The following is a 21888-nucleotide window of genomic DNA, read 5'->3' on the forward strand; positions in this document are numbered from 1 at the left end:
CTCCTTATATTGGGGGGGGGGGAGCCACAGCCCCCAAAGCACTGAATGCCTATCCCATTTTCTGCCTGCAGATGCAGGAGCGACCAGTGCCTTTGGAACTGAAGGACTGTTTTTTCTCTCCCATTTGTTAAGCTGGTGTTGTTGTGGGGCTATGATGAGGGGAGGTCTATATCTATGGTAGAGCATATTCTACGCATGCGGAAGGTCCCTGGTTCAGTTCCTGGCAGCTCTACTAAAAAAGAAAATACCCAGGTAGCAGAAGACACAAAAGACTTTCCCCTGAGACCCTGTAGAACTTTCACCAAACAGAACAGACCATTCCGGGCCCAGTGGCGTAGTGTGGGGGGTGCCAGGGGTGCCAGCCGCACCGGGCGCAACATTTGGGGGGGCGCGTTTGGCCGGCCCTCCTTGAGGAAGCAGGAACCCCACTGTCCAGGCGGAGAGACCTCCTCCCGCCGCCAGCCTTCGGAAAGCTGCTCCGAAGCCTAGCGGTGGGGCAGAGAGCAGTGGCGTAGCGTGGGGGGTGCAGGGGGTGCACGCCGCCTGCCATGCCGCCCTGGCTGCTTCAACCGCGTCCGACAGCCGGCTCGAGGCTCCTTCCGGCCGGGTCTCTCGACGGGGCGTTGCGGGCGGAGGCTCCGGCACCAAGCGCCACTCCGCCCAGGCTCGGGTCGCTGTCTGGACGCGCGCAGCCCGCCAAACGCACCATCGGCGGCGCTCTAGTGCCTGCGCGCCAAGACCGCCCACCCGCCCCGACGGGGCCCCCCCTCACCCGCGCCGGAGGCCGGCCGACGCACTGGCCCCAGAGCCGCCCCCTCCCCGCGCCAGAAAGAAGCCGTGTCGGGACTAGCCGGGCCGGGGAGGGAGACTGAGAAGGCTGCGCCGCGACGCCCAAAGATGCGCGTCTTGGCGCAAAGGGGCCCGCGGCACCCAGACACGGAAGGGACCCTCTCCCCCTGACCCGCCACTGAACTGCAATTTCCAGCTCCCTTGGCAAATCCCAGTCCCCAATCCCCAAGATGCTTTATTTGAGGCAGGGGTCCTTTAATTGCAAAAACAACACCACGGAGGGCAGTAGTCACCACGACGTTTGCCCCAGAGTAGAGCCGTCAGTATTAATGACCATGGTTAGGGGTTGGGGGGCGCAAATTAGTTGCCTTGCCCCGGGTTTGGGGGCGCAAATTACTTGCCTTGCCCCGGGTGCTGATAACCCACGCTACGCCGCTGTCCGGGCCAGATGGAGAAATAGCCAGGCCTGGTTTGAGGCAGCTTCCTATGTGCACACAGGAGGCTGGGGGAGTATTTTGGGTGGCAAGGTTAAGGTACCAGCTAACAGAATCCTCTTCTGCTTGCCTTACAGCTGCGCACGGACTCTGAGAAGCGCTCACTGGCAGAGAGTGGGCTGAACTGGTACGGAGAGCCAGAAGAGAAGGCTCAGAAGAAGATGGACTATGACAGCGGGAGTCTGAAAATGGAGCACAGCTCTTCCAAATGGCGACGGGAGCGCTCGGAAAGCTGTGACGAGGCTCCTGCCAAAGGCGGAGATCTGAAAAAGCCAGTCAGTTTGGGCCCACCGGGCTCCTTGAAGAAGGGCAAAACTCCTCCTGTGGCAGTGACCTCTCCCATCACCCACACAGCCCAGACCCTCAAAGTGGCAGGTGAGGTTGGAACAGGAAGTGGAGCCCTAGTGTTAGCTAGGCAGGTTTGTGGCTGCCACCTCCACTTCCTTGCCTGTTTGCTTCCCATTCATCTTGAGAGTGCAGTCACAGGTGCATGACTAACTGTAGGCCACAGATTAAGAAGGGAGCCTGGAATGTGCTCGATACATCCTAGGGCTGCATCTCATCTCAGTAAAGTCTTTGATCATGTTCCCTGAAACAAAATCAGTACAATTTAGCTTGGGAGATGGTTGTACTGACGTGTGCCCTGACATTGTGCTCATTTTGGTGCAGGGACTGGCTGTCCTGACTAAGTACCTTTTTGATAAGTTTGATAAGCTGCGTGCACAAATGCCTTTTCTTCAAACTGAGTTATTTCTCCTGCAGGTAAACCTGAAGCAAAAGCAACAGACAAGAACAAGCTTTCAGTGAAGAACGCCAGCCTGCAGCGCTCATCGTCTGATGCTGGCCGAGATCGGATTTCAGATGCCAAGAAGCCCCCTTCTGGGCTGACCCGGACCACAACTTCCGGCTCTTTTGGCTACAAGAAGCCACCTCCTGCAACTGGCACTGCCACGGTGATGCAAGCTGGTGGCTCGGCCACCCTTGGTAAGATCCAGAAGACTTCTAGCATCCCAGTCAAGCCAGTCAATGGAAGGAAAACAAGCTTGGATGTCTCTAATGCTGGGGAGCCTGGCTTCATGGCCCCAGGGGCCCGCACCAACATCCAGTACCGGAGCCTGCCACGCCCAGCCAAATCTAGTTCCATGAGCGTGACTGGTGGACGCAGTGGGCCACGGCCAGTGAGCAGCAGCATTGACCCCAGCCTGCTCAGCACAAAAGGAAGCATCAGCGTCTCACGGCTGAAAGAGCCCTCTAAGATTGGCACAGGCCGGAGCACGCCAGTGCCGGTGAATCAGACGGACAGGGAGAAGGAGAAAGCCAAAGCCAAAGCTGTGGCCCTGGACTCTGACTGCGTCTCACTCAAGAGTATCGGCTCCCCTGAAAGCACCCCGAAGGCTCAAGGTGGGCACCAGACTTCTGCTAAAGTGGCTGAGTTGCCACCAACTCCACTCAGGTAAGAAGAATTGTGGGTGTTGATTATAATATCGTGATTATGATTTAACAGGTAGAAGATAGGGTTCAGCAGAAGGGGAGAGTGGGAAGTCGACAAAAATAAGAGAAATGACGAAATTGTGTTTTGATTGTATATGTTGAAAATGTTGAAACTTAATAAAATATAATTGGGAGAAAAAAGAATTGTTGTCAGGGACTGGACTGAGGAGGAATGGTGGGAATCGCTCCCCCTTTTTCTGAACCTTCCCAAGGGCAGGAGGACAGTATGGATTTAGAACAGAGGTTTACAGAGGGGCATAGTCCAGAGGGGAAAAGCTGGGTGAAGAACAGCTAGAAGAGGAAATACCAGGAGAGAGACAACTGACAGATTCAGTGTCCTTGGACAGCATTCATGACCCCCCTTCAACTAAGACTAGACGGGCTTAGAAAGTGATAGAAAAGAAAGCTCAGATTACCCGACGTTGGAGTGACATAGATTAATGGTGATGGAGGGGGTGAACCTTTACTGGGAGCAACACCATTTTTAGAGAGATATGTATTCCTTTGTCTTTCACTGTGATTATTAGATAACTTATCTAGTAAGAACATTCCTTTTGTTTGATCTGCTTATTTACTGCCACCGGGGGAGGGATCCGATTCCCCATAGCCTGACAATTGTGGGTGTTTCTAGCAGGCCTATGGCTGGGTTAAGAAATTTGTTAAACAAATAAATAAAAGGTACGATAAGAGCCACGCAAAGCTCCAAGTCTCTGCCCACAGTCGCCTTCTAACACCATGTTGCTTTCCTTCAGGTCAGCTGCCAAAAGCTATGTGAAAGCTCCTTCTCTGGCCAATCTGGACAAGGTGAACTCCAACAGTCTGGACCTCCCTCCCTCCAGCGAACACCAGATGCACGGTGGCAAACTGCACGAGTCCCATCCAGCTGCAGCAAACGTGGGCCCCCACCTCACGTCGTGCTTCACGCCAAGCCCTGCTCCGGTCCTTAACATAAACTCTGCTAGCTTCTCCCAGGGCCTGGAGCTCATGGGAGGCTTCAGCATCCCCAAGGAATCCCGCATGTACCCCAAGCTCTCAGGGTTGCACAGGAGCATGGAGTCCTTGCAGATGCCCATGAGCCTGCACAGCCCCTTCTCTGCAGGCAATACAACTGCTCCCACCACTGCTCCCACCCCTCCCGTTGTGGCTGCTGAGGAGGAACCCAGTGAGATGTCCTGGACGGGGAGCCCCAGGATCACACACCTGGACAGGTAGAAGAAAGTGGGGTAGCTTTTGTTTGATGGCATGATCCCCAGGCTAAAGGGGATGGGGCTTTTTTGGAAACATGGTTGGTTCTCTGTGAAGCAATTCCTATTCCCTGCAGTTAAAGTATTGCAGAGCAACAAGGAAGGCAGTTGGGGAAGTGGAAGCAGAGCAGTGGAATTGCAGTGCAGTGGAAAATCTTTAGTCAAACTCCAGCATAATGTTGCAGTTCGTTGTTCTTGCCCATGGTGGAGTTCTAGCTTCATGTCCATGGAGTTCTAACTCCATTCTTCTAAACTAAGCCAGATAATGCTCTGCATTCCCAAAACTTCATAAACCAGTTTGTCGCCCATCAGATGCTACAGCTGGACTCCAGCAAATGATTAACAAATACTGTTGTGCTTGCTTCCCTTCCTGCAGCTCTAACCGTGATCGGAATACATTGCCCAAGAAGGGCCTAAGGTAATCGTCCTTCTACCCCACCCCTCACTTTCCTGTTGCTATCAACTGATGGTTAAATAAATTAGTGGGCATGGCATGCAGTATGATGTTGCAGTAGACGAAACCTGCTTTTCACTGTGGTCATACTAACACAAGATGACCAGTTGAAGAAATCTCAGTGTTCCTCGCAAACCAACACTCTATGTTATTTTGAGCATGCTGTTTATCATCCTCTTAAACAGGGTACTTAATATTCTACATGCTACAGAGTAAGATCCCAAAGAAAATCAATTAACCATGGTGGTTCATAAAAGCAGCCCACCCTGTTTCTGTTCAAAGCAAACCAGTCTAGGGATCTGGTTACATCTCTCACTTCTTGGTCCTTTGCAAGATTGTATATAGGAAGGCTAGGCACAGCTTTCCCAACTACTGTATGTGGAGCACAAACTATCCTGGGAGCCGTTTGCTGTGAACAATATTGAAGTTATTATTTATTTTTGTTTATAATGGCCGTTGTGGTGTCCTTTTTTTTTTTTAAAAAAAAAAAGCATTTTATTATTGCGGTATGATGAATGTTCTGTATGCACAAGCATTTCAACTTGCCAGATGGAATGATCCTCTCTCTCCTCCCCCTGTGCACTTTTCTGGGTCCCCCCCCCCCGAAAATGAAACAATTTCAGAAGTGTAGAGGAAGCCTTGTTGAGCAAGCAGAAGTCCTTGCACAGGGCTTCTTCTGGCAGGGCTCATTATGTGAATCCTGTTTAAAGTCCTCAGTTAATAAATGATGTTCACCAGAATGAAATACTCTGCAGAACTTTATAGTATGGTAGCATTTGCTGTTAACTGGCCATGTTCTAGAGGGCATAATAAATTGGATAGTATATAAACGGCTTCCATGATATGGCTTCCATTGACTTTTTGTAGCTGTGTTCAAATACTTACGGGGTGAATGCATGCACTGTAGTCCAAGCCTGAACAGGTTTCCTCTGAAGTAAGGCCCAAGATTTAATGAGACTTAATCCTAAACTAAATGTTCAAAGAGCTGTGGCCTTGGTTTATCTATTTTTTCTCATGTCCTTTGGAAAGAGTACCTTGGATGGCAATCTGCTTTCGAAAGCTCTGATTACCTTTATTAGCACTGAGTAATCCACACTTTCTTAGCATCACCATTGCTATACAATTAGGTGCTCCCCAGCGAAATTTAGAATTTCACTTACTATGACCTCAGGAACTGGTTACATGAGTGATGTTAAGCCTAAGCCACAGCTGTTTTACGGCTACAAAATTCCTCCAGTCTTCCTTGTTCTACTTCTCTCTCCCTTAATTTTGGCAGGTATCAAATCCAGTCCCAGGAAGAGGCCAAGGAGAGGCGGCACTCCCACACGATTGGAGGATTGCAGGAATCAGATGATCAGTCTGAGCTGCCTTCCCCTCCTGCTCTCTCCATGCCATTGGTTGGAAAGGCACCACTCACTAATATTGGTTAGTTTCTCTTGCCTTCTGTTTTCCTGCAGGGGGAACTTTTGGAGACAGGTGTTCTAAGCCAGTTGAAGCTGATGCTGATCTATACTTTCTGAGATCCTTTCCCTTAATTTTCTTTCTTCTGAGATGGCACTGCCAGCTCACCCAAAACCGACTCCAAGGTCAGGGGCATGAAATCAGAGATGTTAAGGGGTGGCCTGGTGCAAGTGTTTACATTTTACACAGGTGCAGATTGGTTTGTGCAAGGAATGGTGTACATTCAAAGATTCTACCCTCCTCTCTCTCTCTCTCTCTCTCTCTCTCTCTCTCTCTCCTGGCTGCCACCCCTGAGTCTAGTGAGCCCTCTGTTCCTACACCCCCATTCCTGCTTCAAGCAGCTCCATCTGACTAGCTTGTCCTCCCCTCCCTCCTTCTCCTGCAGTGATCCCCACGGCAGCCAACACCCCGAGGATCACCCGCTCCAACAGCATCCCCACCCACGACTCCACCTTCGAGCTGTACAATGCGTCCCCCATGGGCAGCACCCTCTCCCTGGCAGACCGGCCCAAGGGCATGATCCGTTCGGGCTCCTTTCGCGACCCTGTGGATGATGGTGAGAGTCCTGCACCCAGCCAGGAGGACAAGAGTCTCCTCCACAGTAATAATGGTGAGAGGGATACGGTCGCGGCAAATTCTGTCTGTCAGGTCTTCTCAAGTGTGCACAGGTGTACCTGGCAGGTGGGCTGGTGCAGCTGTGGGAGCTGCTTCTTGCTTGCAGGGGAGCAAGATGGCATGGCAGAGCTGGGGACGGGAGGTGTGAGTGAGTGAGATTGGTAACTTTCAAGCATTGCTTTCTCCCTCCTGCACTTCCAGCACCATGATAAACAGGATGTGGGATGCAGGCACTCTGCCCATCACCCAGTGCTAGCTTGCCATGGGGCAGAGACAGCCACACCTCTTTTTAGGATGTGTGTCCACACTGCATCTGTATAAGACTTTAAAATTACTCAAAGCCAATGAAGCACTATGCTAAATAATAGTAGTAGTAGTAGTAGTAGTAGTAGTAATAAATTTTATTTATATCCCGCCCTCCCCAGCCGAAGCCGGGCTCAGAGCAGCTAACAACAATAAAAGTAACACAGTTTACATAAAATCGCAATCAGTTAATTGAAATGCATTCTAAAATCAATTCATTCTAAAATCAATTTAAAATCAAATTAATGGCAACCATTGAGCTAGAGTTCTGTGAGGATTACCAAAGGAGGGGGTCAGACTGTGCCTTGGCCAAAGGCCTGGTGGAACAGCTCTGTCTTGCAGGCCCTGAGGAAAGATTGCAATATAGTTCAGGTAGTGATAGAACTGATTTCCGTTGGATTGTGGCAGGGAACTCCCTCAGCCAGGGTCTCCACCTGGGTCATTGCTGATTCCGTGCCTCGTATTACTTCAAGTTCAGGGTTTTTATTGTTCCTGATGTGCTGCGTTAAAACGTAGGTCTCTGTGCTGAAAACAAACATTGAACGCCTGTGCTAGCAAAATGTTTTCACATTTCTCTAGGAATGTTGAGCCTTGGCTGGGATGGATGATCCACCCATGCAGGCAAGGAATCTTGCCCGTTTCTTCCAGGACCGAACGCTCTCCCGATCCCTCAAATTTCCCGTGTTAACTGTTAAGAGAGCCTCACGTCGACTCTTGGTGTTGTGGCCCCACTTCTTTGTGCCTCTAGGTTCTCCCCTTGCCCCATGTACACTGATGCCCCACGGTGAGGAGATGACCCCATGACACGTGTCTTCTCTCTTGTCTATTGCAGTTCACGGATCTGTGCTGTCCCTGGCGTCAAGTGCTTCCTCCACTTACTCCTCAGTAAGCTGTTCTCCCTTCATCAGCGGGCCTGGCCTGCCCTTTGCTTTCTCAGTGCTGCAATTCTGGCAGGCCATCCTTACCTCTCTTCCCCAAACCCTGGATGTTCCCCTGCTGCAGTCTTTTCGAGTGATGGGGTGCTGTGCCGCTATTTCAGGGCTTTGCGTGTAACCATGTGGGGAGGGGGGAAGGTGTGGCAGAAATAAGCTGTTGTCGTGTTGCCACAAGAAGCGTGGTGCATGTGGAAAGATTGCAGCGGAGGTGCTGGCTTCTCTGCATGGCTCCTCGCCTTTGCCTGTGAGTGCGCCTCTGCTACTTATGCCCTAACCGCCTGCCTCTCTCTGTCTCTCCTCTGCCCCACCATGTGCTGCCAGGCTGAGGAGAGGATGCAGTCTGAGGTACAGTAAGATTCTCTCTCTCTCTCTGTCCTCCCTATGGCTGCTTTGCTCTTGACCCATTGGTGGAGAGCAAAAGGGTCTATCTTGCTCCCTGACTCCTCCCTATCTTTCTCCCTGATTGTAGCAAATCCGCAAACTGCGCCGTGAGTTGGAGTCATCCCAGGAGAAAGTGGCCACGTTGACATCCCAGCTTTCGGCCAACGTGAGTTGCCCTGTGTTGTTAATCTGCCGCAAATGCTCCTCTCTCATAAACAAAATTTTGAATGATGTAAATTTAAGTAGCATTCAAAAATACCAAAGGAAAATGGAAGGCTAAAATAAGGAAGGGGTGTGTGGGTCAAGGTGTTTCGACCAAATAAACAGTGAATACAAATATATGGCGTGATCACATTTTACACAGGGGTCCTGCATATAGGGTGTTTTGTTTGGGGTTTTTTGCTTGTTATTTATATTATTTTTTGTATATTTATTTTTAGGTCTTATTATGATTTATGTGGAAATGGTTTCAGTTTGGTTGTGTGCTTTCTGATGTGTTTTATTTATTGTTTGTGGCTTTTGTTACATTTGTAATTATGTAAACATTGTCAAGTTGTAAGCCACCTTGAGCATGTTTTTTTTTAAGTACGGAAAAGTGGCATACAGATAAGATGATGATCTAGCTCAGTGGGTTGGAGCATGGTGCTGATAATGCCAAGGTTGCAAGTTTGAGCCCCGCTGCGTATTCTTGCATTGCAGGGGGTTGGACTAGATGATCCTCAGGGTCCCTTCCAACTATGCAATTCTAGGATTCTATATACACGGAAACATGTATACTCAAACCCTTGGAACTAGCCCTGCATGAGAATTCCCAGCCTTCCAGAGACAAAGTGCTGAGCCCCTCTACCCAAGCAAGGCAGGGAACTTAAACCCAGCTTTCTGTATTCAACATGGAATAGGAGCACCCTCTAGTGGATATTCAGTGTTTTGCTAGCTCAGTGTCTCTAAAACGTCTTGAGCTTGGGTCTTAGAATAAAGGAGAACGATAGATTGTATCTTTAATCTATCACAGCGGCAACTGCCTATTCCACTGCATAATGAGTAAATATTATTTCATGCAGTCGTGTGAGTGCAGCCTCTTCCTATGTACCAGAAGTCACAGGATCAGAGCCCAGGGGACTAATTCAAAGCTGCCATTAGAAAGGGGAATAGAATTAGAAACACCATTAGAACAAAGCTACAGCTTTCCCCAGATCAGAATGGGGCAGCCCAGTATGACTTAACAAACCCAACCTGAATCATTGAGGATCCTCTTGCTAAGGGGCATTCAACTACTCATGTGTTTTGGTTGGTGTGTGGCCATAGGATCCACCAGCCTCAAGACACTGTCCTCTCCTGAAACTTTGCCCCTTTCACTTCAAGTTTTACACACCTCCCCGACGGGGACCCACTCCACCTTGTTGAGAACAACTGTGTATAGAGTTGTAGTTTTAGAGACATCAGCCTTCTGCCATATACTTCTGCTGTAGAACCACAATCCCTGATGGGAATAATGGGTTTAACTAGGAGCTTCCAGTATCTTTGCTGATAAGCAATTAAGAATCTACAGAGCTGCATTAATACGAGGCCAGATTATGTGTCTGTTCTGACCGGCAGTTGCTCTCCAGGTAGTGAAATATCATTCCTGTCATGCGCTGTGTGGTCTTTTTGCAAGTGCAACTGAATCCGTGCAAATGACCCGCTTCATGCAGATCATGTGCTCTGCCACTGACCTGTGGGTCCCTCTGATTCCTGTTTTCTTCATATGACTCTGTTCCTTGTACTGGCATGTGGGCATATCACCCCTTTTCATTTTCCTTTCCAGGCGAACTTAGTAGCAGCCTTTGAGCAGAGCCTCGTGAACATGACTTCCCGTCTCCGACATCTTGCAGAGACTGCGGAAGAGAAGGTGAGTTTGAGGCAGTTGGCAGGGTCCATGGCTGACCAAGGTGCTGAGGCCTGCCCTACAAAACGGCTTGCTGTTGTTTCCTTTCTCCCACCTCCCCCTAGCATAGGTTTGCAGCAGAGCAATTAGTAAAATAATAAAACGCAAGGCATTCATCAGTTATGCATCACCTTCTAGGACACTGAACTGGTGGACTTGAGGGAGACAATTGATTTCTTGAAGAAAAAGAACTCGGAAGCCCAAGCTGTTATCCAAGGGGCCCTGAATGGAACAGACATTACACCCAAAGGTGAGCGCAGCCTTCAACACACGCTCTCCTGGTGGATCTTTGGCTATGCAGCTGCCGAATGGTGGATTAGAGACATGGTGGACAGGATTGATTCCTTTTCCTGCTAGGAGCAAGGGAGGGAGCAGTTTGACATTGTGGTGTGGTGTTTGGATGAAATGCACTTTCACTGCAGCCAGTTGGAACACACACACTTTTACTGGTCTTTTAATATTTGAAGGGAGGTAAAGCAAGCAGCAGCCAGGGCTGTACTGTGTAGGTTCTATGCCCAACTTCCTCTTTCTCCTTCCCAGACATGGAACCCTTGGTAATGAGAGTGGGAGAGAGATGGGGAAGCCTCATGCTTTCAGTCTCCATAATGTCACAATGACTGTACTTGTGTGTGGCTTCCTCCTCCTTTGTTCTGAAATTGGAGCTCCTGGTTCTATAGATGGGAGCAGCCATCGTTACCATTGTGCTAATGGGAAAAACAGTACAGTGGTAAAGGCAGCTAAGAGTTACACTTCTCTTGCTGCCTTCTGGCATTGCACTGATGGGATGAAATTCCAGAGGAGTGGAAGGATGGGGGAATGGAGTCATGGTGGTCCTGAACACTAGAAACTCCTGGGTATTTATTGACAAGACTGGATGAGCATGCCCAAGACAAGAGACCAAGCCATCATCGAATCTTAATATATGCAGCTCCTCATCTTTTCTTATGGTCCCCAGATTTTACCTGTCCCCAGATGCTGCCCCTATGTGCTCCTTTCCCTACTATTCCCACTTCCTTGGGCCCTGCCTGACCTTAGATAAAAATGTTAGATTTGATTTGAGGTCTAGCCTGGGAACAAAGTACAGAGAAGACTCTTTTTTTTGCTAGCTGTGTTTGGAACTGATGCTAAAAACAGAGAGGTGGTAGCTGATTACCTGGGTGCCTGCAAGAGCTTCCAGTCTGTCCACAGGTTTTGAATTCATCTCTCCCTCCTTCCCTTCCCTGTGACTCTCCAGAGCTGCGTATCAAGAGGCAGAACTCGTCGGACAGTATATCCAGCCTAAACAGCATCACCAGCCATTCTAGCATTGGCAGTGGCAAGGATGCAGATGCCAAGAAGAAGAAAAAGAAGAGCTGGGTAGGTCAAGGAGGAGGGAAAGTACCGGTGGGATCTACGTGGGGGTGAAACCCTGTTGTGTGTCTTGTCACAGTAGCTAGTATAATGGCAACTGGGGTTTCAGAGCTACTTGGCTCATGGAAGTACTATTGACTACTTACAGCAGATTTCTCTGCGAAAGAAATTAGTTTGCATCTTTATTGCTCTTGAGGCCCAGTGGGAATATCCTTTAGCTCCCAAGCTAGATCCACTGGTAAGTGATAGGCGTCACTCATGAGGCCCATTAGACTTAATCATGGTATGGATGTGGTAGCCTAAAAGGGAGGCAGGGGTGCTAACCTAGCAGTGATGGGATCACTAAAAAGAAAGAAAGCTGAGTTGTTGTTTTTTGTTTATTTTTTATTTTTTTATTATTATTATTACAACACCATATGGACTTAAAATGTTTCTAGCATGCTTCAAGTTAAATGTCCTCTTTCCCAGACATGCAAACACCCCTCCAGTCTGAATAGCCTTAAAGCATTGGGTGTTTTTGTGCTCTCATTCCAGCTGCCTATTTTGAGTCAGGAATGAGACCAAAGGAAGCTTCCAAGTTTTTAAGGCTCTGCTTAAAAATATTGGGCAGTGGGATGGGGAGTAATTTGACCTGAACCTTTTTAGGAACATTTTAAGGTGCATATTAAATAAAGGTTTTGACTTTTAAAATTAATATTGCCTCACAGCTGGTTTTGCATGGCAAGTTTATGACTTGTGCAGCTGATGTTACTCTTCCTTTCCATTTACACTAACCTTGCTGCCCTGCCTTTCCCCACTGCTCCCTAAAGCGGAGAGAGGCCACTCGCGCCCAACTCTCAGCTCGGTGTGCCGTCCTCTTAGGAAGGCTGGTGTAGAAGATTGTCCCAGTTTCTCTGTACTGCCTTGAGCCCCCACCCCATCCCCGCAGCTTGTTACAGGCAGGGAACCTGAGCTGAACGCATGATTAAGTCTTGCTGTGTTCTTTCTCCCCCCTTTCTTCCTTCAATGCTGACCCCCCAACCCCTTTTTTCCAGGTGTATGAGGTAAGCTTGGAACTCCCTTCCCCACCCCCATCCCTCCCTTTCACCAGTCCTTTCCCTGTGTCTTACTCCTGACTGGTCACTCCATTGTGTTGGGGACAGCACAGCACTCGTGGAACTAACCATCCCATTTGCTCTCGCACTTGCGCTGCCAAGCCACACAGGAGGGGCCACTGCACTGGTGCTGCGGCAGGGGTGGGGAGGGGAGTTTCATGCCCCTTTTTGACATGGCTCTGAATCTATCCCTAATGCTACCCAGTCTTAACAGCTCTCCTAAAGGTCTAGAAAGTCACCAGGAAAACAGGTTTCAAGAGTGGATTTTTGAAGTACTCAAGTGGAACAGTTTGATAATAATCACTGGTCAACAACAAATTTGTTGTCTGCGTTTTTTCAGTTGACTTAGGACGAATCTGATGCGCTGAATCCAAAAATCACATTGGTTTTGCTCAATCAGGTCAGGTTTTTGAGCTATGGCCACATGTCATTTTTTTACGTTTTTGTTCACATGTACGCTTGTGTGGAGCATTTTAGAAGAAGTTGGTGGGGGTAAAATGCCATGTCGAATAATTGTTTTGATTGGAAATGATTATTTTAATGACAAGAAGTATTCAGGTCTGATAGTTCTGGGTGATTATGTTGAAAAGGGATCAGTTTGAATACATAAAACCTCGAAATCTTCCATAAATTGGTGCGGCTGGGATCAACAGAAAGAACCGGAGCAGCCTCAAGTATCCTGATCTTTAATCAGCATGTCGTCCTGTAGCTCATGGTGATGAAATTCCAGTGCCTATCTTCAGAGAACTTCCTGGCATTAGTGACGAAGATGCCTCCAGTGTTGAAGGACATGAAGAAGAAGAAGAAGTGGTTCTTGAAGATGATGCTCCACATCCATTTTCCCAAAAGGAGTTGAATGATCTAGTTTGTGACCTCAGCTTGTCAAAGGACTCTGCCGAACTGTTGGCATCCAGATTGAAGGAAAAAAACCTCCTCTCTGACAGTGCTCGCATCAGCTTTTTCCGCAACAGGCATCAAGAGTACCTCCGTTTTTTCTCGGAAGAGAAGGACTTGGTGTACTGTGCAGACATTGCACAGCTTCTGCTCAAGATTGGAGTGCCACAGTATGAACCCAAAGATTGGAGACTGTTCATTGACAGCAGCAAGCGATCACTGAAATGTGTTCTGCTACACAACGGCAGCCAGTTTGCCTCTATACCCCTGGCTCACTTGAGTACACTGAAGGAGAACTATGAAGCGGTGAAGTATGTGCTGGAGAAAATTGGTTATGATCAGCATAAGTGGTTTATTTGTGTTGACCTGAAGATGGTGAACTTTTTGTTGAGACAACAGTCTGGCTTCACCAAGTACCCATGTTTTCTGTGCATGTGGGATAGTAGGAACCGTGCTCAGCATTACACGAAGAAGGACTGGCCTGTGCGGGAGGAATTGGTGCCTTGCAAAGAAAGGAATGTCATCAACGACCCTCTGGTGGACAGAGACAGAATACTCTTCCCACCGCTGCACACCAAGCTCGGCTTAATCAAGCAGTTCACCAAGGCTCTGGATAAGGATGGTGACTGCTTCACTTACTTGTGCCAGGCTTTTCCAGGATTGACCACGGAGAAGTTGAAAGCTGGCATCTTTGACGGTCCTCAGATCCGTCAGCTCATCAGAGATCCAGAGTTCGGAAACTCAATGAACGAAGTGGAACTGGAAGCGTGGAAGGCATTTGTTCTGGTAGTGAAGAACTTTCTTGGCAACAATAAGGCCAGAAACTACACAGAACTTGTCAACAACATGCTGACTGCTTTCAGAAACCTGGGCTGCAACATGAGCGTCAAGATGCACTACCTATTTTCACATATGGACCGGTTTCCTGAGAAGCTGGGTTCAATGAGTGACGAGCAGGGGGAGAGATTCCATTAGGACATGAAAGAGATGGAGACCAGGTATCAGGGTCGCTGGGACGCAGTTATGATGGCTGACCACTGTTTGACTCTGAAGAGAGACCTCCCTGCCGCTGAGCATTCCAGGAGTTCCAAGAAATGGAAGTTCAAGCCCTGAAGTTTGAAAAATGGTGAAGCAACATGCAATTTACGTGTACTTACCTTTATTACCCACCATTCAGTTTACAGTAAACCTGACCTGATGGAGAGAAACGGATGCCATTTCCTGATTCAGCAGTGCAAAAATACCCTAAATCAGTTGTAGAAATCTAGACAACATTCAAAAAGTAAAAAATTGTAGCCCAGTGATAGTATCCTACCACTGCAACAGTTTGGTTCTGTCCTGTCCCTCAACACTTAAGGTTTTTTTTAAACTCCTGTCCCTCAAATATATATTTGGTTACTGCAGGCTGTACATACCATCATCCTCCACACTCAGTTGTTGCAAGAGGAGGAAATATATCGTAAGAATATTGATGAATGTGTTTAATATAGTCATTTCCCATGCTGGGAAATTGTCTATTTTTTTCCTTTGCAAATTGAACAGTTTCTCTTCTGTCAAGAGAACCCTCCAAATTCAGGAACTGTTTGCAGACATTGTTTGTGCCATAATGTAATCCATTCCACCCTGAAAACTTGTTGAAGAGTGAGGTATAAATCCCTTACAATTAAATAAATTAATGGATTAAGAATCCACTCTCAGCAGTTTGGCTGTGGCTTCCAAATCCAGTCTAAACTTTGTTTGCATTTCTTTGTCTGTCTAGACAAAGGTTTCGTTGGGCCATAAATTCCCAGCATCCCTGATCACTGGCTCTGCATACTGAGAGTCCCAGCAACTTCTGGGGTCGGGGATACAGGTTCCCCATCCATGTTCTAGAATTGCACTCCTTAACAGCACACTCCTTTGCATGCACATCTGTTCAAAAATAAGCCTCACTGAACTCAGTGGGTCCTACTCCCAGGTAAGTGTGTACAGGACTGCAGCCTAAGTGGCCAGATGATGAGGTTCAATAGAGCATGGCGCCCACCCACCCACCAATTTCTGCCACACCATCTCATAGCTGCCGCAGGTCAGAGCAAGTCAGAGAGCTGGAAGATAGAAAGTGATTTCTCACATGTACGACATGACAAGTGCTCTTTGAAGCCTCCTGAAAGGGTAGCAGAGGTTCAAGCTCTGAGACAGCTCCAGTCCCCTGGCCTCTTGTGTGCCCTCAGACTGGCTTGTGAGGTGGGTGGGTGGGTGGGAGATAGAAAAACCCAGTTCCAATAGTGCCTCCACCCATTACAGTGGCTATTCTCCCTGCTACTGTCTCAATACATGTGTGGATTGATGCCTGTTTTGTGTGCATGTTGCATGCTCCGCCTGAGCATTGTTGGGATCACAAGTTGACTATTCCCCTCAAGAGCAAAGCACACGGCTGTGTTGGTCTTGACTCGTTTCTCTGGCTTCTTCCTTTTCTGTAATATTGATTGAACCATTACATGTTAGAAGAAGGAGGGCTGCTTCTCTGTAATCTCTCTTCAGCTGGATCTTGAGATGCAAGATAAACGACACAGATCTTAGCATCCCAGCCGAATTCCATTCCATTAATAATTGGGAAAGAGTTGCATATTTTATGGAGAAGGAGAGCAGCCTGCCATTCTTACTTGTAGGTTTGGCAGGCCCTGAGGATTGGAGTGCCAAAGGAGAGGTGAAGCTCTCTCATTGTATGAATCTGCTGTAAGCAAGTCCGGTTGGGCACATACAGCTTCCAAGTGCACAAATGCCACCAAGTCAGGAGAGCTCCTAGTTACAGCACCAATGACCAGAGGCAATATTGCTTGTTGTCTTCCCTGCTGCTATGAGTTCTTAGAATCATTGAGTTGGAAGGGACCCCAAGGGTCATCCGAGCACAAGGAGTTAGATACCAAAACATCTAGAAGTTGGAGAAAAAGTCCTACCATGGTAGTGGGTACAATCCTTTGTGAGATATGAAGTTATTCCACTCACCCCAGTGGTAAGTCAGATGCCTCTATTAGTTACAGCAGCTGGTACTTGGAATGTGGGGCAAAAGGAATGTGACATTCTTTTAAGAATGTCACATTCCCTGGGTAGCAATTTATTTATTTATTTCTAGAATTATACCCCACTTTTCTTCTGTGATGGAACCCAAGGCACACATAGGGCTTCCATCCAGGCAGTGGCCAGACCTCCATAGCTTCAGCAAAGTTGCTGATGATGAAAGGGTTTGGGGTGGTCCACCTTCTCTCACTATCTACCCCTGCCCATAGGTTAAGCTATAGTGCTCTGAAAAAGAATTGAGTAAGCTAGGATGGATGTTTGGGAAGTATAAATGGGCTTTTGCTCTTTCCAGGTAGGGCTGCAGTTATTGGTGTGAGGAGAACAGCAGCTAACTTTAGGCTGTCTTAACTTAGTCCTCACCCTCCCCTAAAAATGCAGATTTGCTTCGAGAGGTAGTAGTGATAGATTGTAAGTAGGTGTGCTGTCCACAGCAATCACCCCCTCCCCAATCCAAAACCTTCTCTACATAGTGGCATGCAGTACAGTGGTGCCTCGCAGGACGAAATTAATCCGTTCCGCGAGTCTCTTCGTCTAGCGGTTTTTTCGTCTTGCGAAGCAACCCTATTAGCGGATTAGCGCTATTAAAGGCTTAGCGGCTATTAAAGGCTTAGCGGATTAGCGACTAAAAGGCTATTAGCGGCTTAGCGGCTTAGAAAAGGGGGGGGAGCGAAAAAAAATCGGAACACTTGCAAGACGTTTTCATCTTGCAAAGCAAGCCCATAGGGAAAATCGTCTTGCGAAGCAGCTCAAAAACAGAAAACCCTTTCGTCTAGCGGGTTTTCCATCTTGCGAGGCATTCGTTTTGCGGGGCACCATTGTACCACTATTTGTGTGCATGGATCAAGCTGCCAACTATATTAGGCCACCACTACTCCTGCCTATTTAGAAAGATGCAAGAAGCCTGGAACACTCCGAATGAAAGGATATGTCCTTTTGCATGACAATGACAGCACTTCAGTGCATGGACTCAGCTGGTCGGTGGCATGTTGCACTGGCTATTAATTGTTCTGCATGTTTGGACAAGTCCATGTCTTAGGCTGCTAAACTGCCCTTGTTTCCTTCCATATTAGATAGCGTAGGATATTGTATTTTACATTCCCACTCAGGATATGGAAAGAGAATCTGGCCTGTGTCTTCCTTCACAATCTTTGACAGATCACTTATCCTTTAGGAACCACAGGCCATGCCTGTGTTCTGTATGTTCCTTGGTTCCTCCTTATATGTGTGATTTAAAAGTTCAGCTTCCCCAAGGGCTCAGATTTTTGGTTACCAACCATGAGAGCTGCTGGGGTTTTTGTGTGTGATAGGAATAATAATACAGAATCCTTTTGGCTTCCTTGCCAGCAGTCTTTCATAAGTGACATAACTGATTTTGCTCCCTGGAGTCTCAGAGCCCAAGCTATGGAACTGGCATGCTTGGAAACAGCAAGAATTGCTGCCGATTCCTTGTTCTGAACACTCTGGAATCTACTACTTGATTTCTTGGGGAGCATAATTAAGATGCACTTAACGCAAATTTGATACTTTGTGTCACTTCAGCTACCTTTATATGCTTGCATTCAAGTTCTTGAAAGCCTGCTCAATAAAGTTAGATTTTTAAAATATCTTCCATTCTGACAGTGCATGATTATAGAGGGAGTGGGAATTCTTAAAAAGTTGGGGGTATGGATCAATAATTAATTAAAACCAGGGGGATGGCTCTGTGTATATACTTTCTTTAAATAGGTTTTGTGCTTGGAGAGTATTACTGTAAAAAATAGTGTCCTCTGGGGTGATGGGGTAGTATTAGAGCTTGGGTAAGAAGCAGACCAAAGGGGAAGCCAAGTTTCTGAGTGTCCTGAAAACTACGAACTGTTCACAGCATGCAATGTAACAGAGGTTAGATGGCACAGGCTGCCTCTGCCACCTCCTTGCCCCATGGTGCCGCATCCTCTGTTTTCCAGCAGTCAGCCTCAGACGGCTTTTTCAAACTTTTCTCACTTCTCCATTTCCCCCTTCAGTTGAGGAGCTCTTTCAACAAGGCTTTCAGCATCAAGAAGGGCCCAAAATCTGCCTCCTCCTATTCCGACATAGAGGAGATCGCCACCCCAGATTCTTCTGCGCCATCGTCCCCCAAACTACAACATGGATCCACGGAGACAGCCTCGCCCTCCATCAAATCTTCCAACTCCTCTTCTGTGGGCATTGATAACACTGAGTAAGTCCACTCTCCGGGGAGTGAAGCTAGGGGTGGCTGCATGGACAAGTTACACCTGGAAAAACTTAAGTCTGCTATGCCTTGTATCTGATCATATTGTACAGTATGGTGTGTTGGGATACTGCCAGGGAGATAACGTCCATCTGAGCCCCCAAGCCGGCTGCTGGACGATCCATCGGCCTCCCGTAGTCACGCAGTTATGCAGTATCAGCAATTAGGGGCACAAAGCCTTAGAAATAGATTGCCACATTCCTAGGCTGGTGCACCCTCTTTCAGCAGAATCCACACAGCAAAAGATGCACAGCAGGAGAGCATATTTACAGTTTATTTAGCGTAGAACAGAACAAAGGAAAACATGACCGTTCTGAGCCAGTGTCTCTGACTGACTGAGAAATCGAAAGGAACAGCAAACATAAACATCCTGTGAACAGGACATGCGCAGACTCTGTGACTCACAAAGCCTGCTCCCTTTTAAGGTGGAACGGAAATATCCTAACATGCTGCAGGTGGCCTCAGGTTCCTGGAACTGTGATATGAACATTAAGAACCTTGGTGGAGGGGCACTAAACAGGTGGCTGAGTGACCATTTACAGAGCACCTTTTCCAGTAATATGTATGCACTGGAAGGAACTCGTGCTCTGGCAGGAGAGTGCAGCAGTGAGCAAAGATTCAGAAGCAGCACTCCTCAGCTGGGCCAGGCTGGCCCATTCAGTTGCTACCATAGTCCTTGCTGGTGCTTGCAGACTTTTCCTTGCACCATGTCTAAATTTCTGCTCATCCTTTGCACAGGTTGTTCCAGGCCAATGAAGAAGAGGAGCCTGAGAAAAAGGAGGTCTCAGAGCTGCGCTCAGAGCTGTGGGAGAAGGAAATGAAACTGACCGACATACGTTTGGAGGCCCTAAACTCTGCCCATCAGCTGGACCAACTGCGCGAAACTATGCACAACATGCAGGTGGGCATGATGTGCCCTGAAAAGCTAGCACCTCTCTGAGGCTGCAGATCTTTGGCTATTGCTGGGTCTCCATGCTCTTGACAGTAATTTTCTAAGCATTTTCTGTTGGTCAATTTGTTTCTTTTGCAAAGAGACAAAGCAGGCTGCATGAATGCCCTTCAATTGGCCCGGTGCCTGCTGGCAAGACACCATCATGAGACAGGTTACAGAAAAGATGGGGAGCCTGTGATGTTCCAGATGTTGGACTCTCCACTCCTATTAGCTCCAGCCAGTGTAGTTGATAGTCAGGGGATGACAGAAGTTACAGACCAGTAGCATATGGAGGGCCACAGGTTTCCCATCACTAGGTTGCATTTGCCTTATCCATTGGAGTGTCCTTATTTCCTGACATTGGTCCAGTAGCAGTGTTCTAAGCAAATTCATTGTTGCAAGGAAACTCCACAGAAGTACATTATCTGGAGCAGAGTTGAGAGAGATGGCAGCAACAGTTTCTGAAGCTGAAACAGCTGCTTTGTTTGGGCAGCATTTTGAGAGACAGGCCATGAGCCTTTTAAATCAGGCTCTCCTGGTAGGAAAGGGACCCTTGGATGGAATTTGGCTGCGAAAAACTCTTTTTCCAATGTGCAACCCTTGGGGAATGCTCTGTCTGTTAGGATTTTCTGCTGTAGTCTCCTTTTTAGGCTGTGGGAAGCCTTAATGTTATCAGCACTCTCATTCCTGCCACTGCTGTCTTTTCATTCCCTGTAGCTGGAAGTGGATCTATTGAAAGCTGAGAACGACCGGCTGAAGGTGGTCCCTGGGCCCTCGTCTGTGCCAAGCTCCATCCCAAGTCATCTCTTGAGCTCATCTGCCGCCTCTTCCCCAAGGCGCTCTCTAGGGCTCCAGCTCACTCACCCTTTCAGCCCCAGTTTGACTGATACAGGTATGAAGCCGAGACAGAGACACAGAGGGAAAGGCCGAAGAGCTTTTGATACTAGTTCATTTGCTGTTGCAAAATCTCTGCTTCTGTTTTTTCAAGATATTTTCTTTGTGGAACAGGGATGGGAAAGAGAGGTGAGAAGGAAGATTTGAGATCACCTTTGGATGGGTTGTGGGGACAGTGGCCTAGTTGTGCCTTGCATCAGGAATTTGGAGAATGGGAACCGTTTACAGCATACTTGCAATAACAAAAACAAAAAAGGGAACTCGTTGGCATGATTTAAATAAACATTTACAACTTTATTTACAGAGATCAAGACATATATTTAGCGATAACAGAACATTATGTAGCAGAATGCAGCAGAATGTAACATTTGATGTAACAAACCAGAAATGGAAGTTGGGGGAAGTCAACAGGGAAGGGGAAAAGTAGCAAATGGATGCTAAATGAGATACTGAATAATTGTTATGAGGGGGGGGGGGGAATCAATAAAAATATTTTTTTTAAAAAAACAAACAGTGATGGCACCCACCAAAAAAACCACAACAGGGAATTTGGTTACAGTGACATTTGGTCACATACTACAAATACTATGTTGATGCCATTGCTTTATTGACAACTTACTGATTGTATCTTAGTGGGAGAACCTACAAGGGGGTGAGACTAGGTCCAGGGCAAGAGAAGAGGTGCTGCACTGAAGACTAACAGGAGGTAGTTCTTGTGCTGGAGAGAGTGAAAAGTTGTATCAACCAAACTTGGAGGGGGGTGTCCTGGACTGTATAGGGGAACCACTATGGCAGAGTCCAAAAGACACTAAACTGTAGAATTATAGAGGAAAGAAATATTTCACTTTGACACATGGGGATTCCTGGAAATACCACCCTATGTCAATGGTTTCTACTTCTGCACAGTGTGTATACTTATTTTCCCCTTCTCTAGAGCTTTCACCGATGGATGGCATCAGTGCTGGCACCCAGAGGGATGAGGTGACACTACGAATTGTAGTGCGCATGCCACCTCAGCACATCATCAAAGGGGTAAGCATCAATGGAAAAGTGGGGAGAGGCATTACCCAGCTGCAATGTATGGTGTGAGGACAATGCTAGTTGATCCAGTTGCCATTGTAAACTAGTAGCAGCAGATTCCAAATCTCAGCCACCTTTATATCTTGCTTTTGGCTTCCAGGACCTGAAGCAGCAGGAATTCTATCTGGGCAGTAGCAAAGTGAGTGGGAAACTGGATTGGAAAATGCTGGATGAAGCCGTCTGTCAGGTCTTCAAGGTGAGATGCTAACAGCAACTTTGTAGTTGTGATAACATCTTCAGAAACTTCAT

The 21888-nt window shown here is 47.6% G+C and overlaps 1 protein-coding gene across 19 annotated transcripts in view; it reads left to right on the top strand.

Annotated features, from left to right (window-relative positions):
* The window catches only part of NAV1 (neuron navigator 1), a 267596-nt gene that overhangs the window by 234630 nt on the left and 11078 nt on the right, over window positions 1-21888 (top strand). For 7 of the 19 annotated variants that reach the window (XM_083508528.1, XM_083508510.1, XM_083508521.1 and 4 more), the window contains 17 exons: window positions 1361-1658; window positions 2046-2736; window positions 3527-3982; window positions 4395-4436; window positions 5749-5897; window positions 6319-6543; window positions 7684-7736; window positions 8108-8131; window positions 8256-8333; window positions 9972-10055; window positions 10230-10341; window positions 11326-11447; window positions 18487-18683; window positions 19473-19635; window positions 20383-20557; window positions 21494-21591; window positions 21740-21835. In XM_083508528.1, coding sequence (XP_083364654.1) covers window positions 1361-1658; window positions 2046-2736; window positions 3527-3982; window positions 4395-4436; window positions 5749-5897; window positions 6319-6543; window positions 7684-7736; window positions 8108-8131; window positions 8256-8333; window positions 9972-10055; window positions 10230-10341; window positions 11326-11447; window positions 18487-18683; window positions 19473-19635; window positions 20383-20557; window positions 21494-21591; window positions 21740-21835 — 3063 coding nt within the window. The remainder of the gene's footprint in view (window positions 1-1360; window positions 1659-2045; window positions 2737-3526; window positions 3983-4394; window positions 4437-5748; window positions 5898-6318; window positions 6544-7683; window positions 7737-8107; window positions 8132-8255; window positions 8334-9971; window positions 10056-10229; window positions 10342-11325; window positions 11448-18486; window positions 18684-19472; window positions 19636-20382; window positions 20558-21493; window positions 21592-21739; window positions 21836-21888) is intronic. The other 12 variants (XM_083508512.1, XM_083508523.1, XM_083508511.1 and 9 more) reach the window with 3 other exon arrangements.

The sequence above is a fragment of the Podarcis liolepis genome (genome assembly GCF_965112155.1).
Source record: "Podarcis liolepis genome assembly, chromosome: 6".
In the NCBI taxonomy this organism is placed as follows: Eukaryota; Metazoa; Chordata; class Lepidosauria; order Squamata; family Lacertidae; genus Podarcis; species Podarcis liolepis.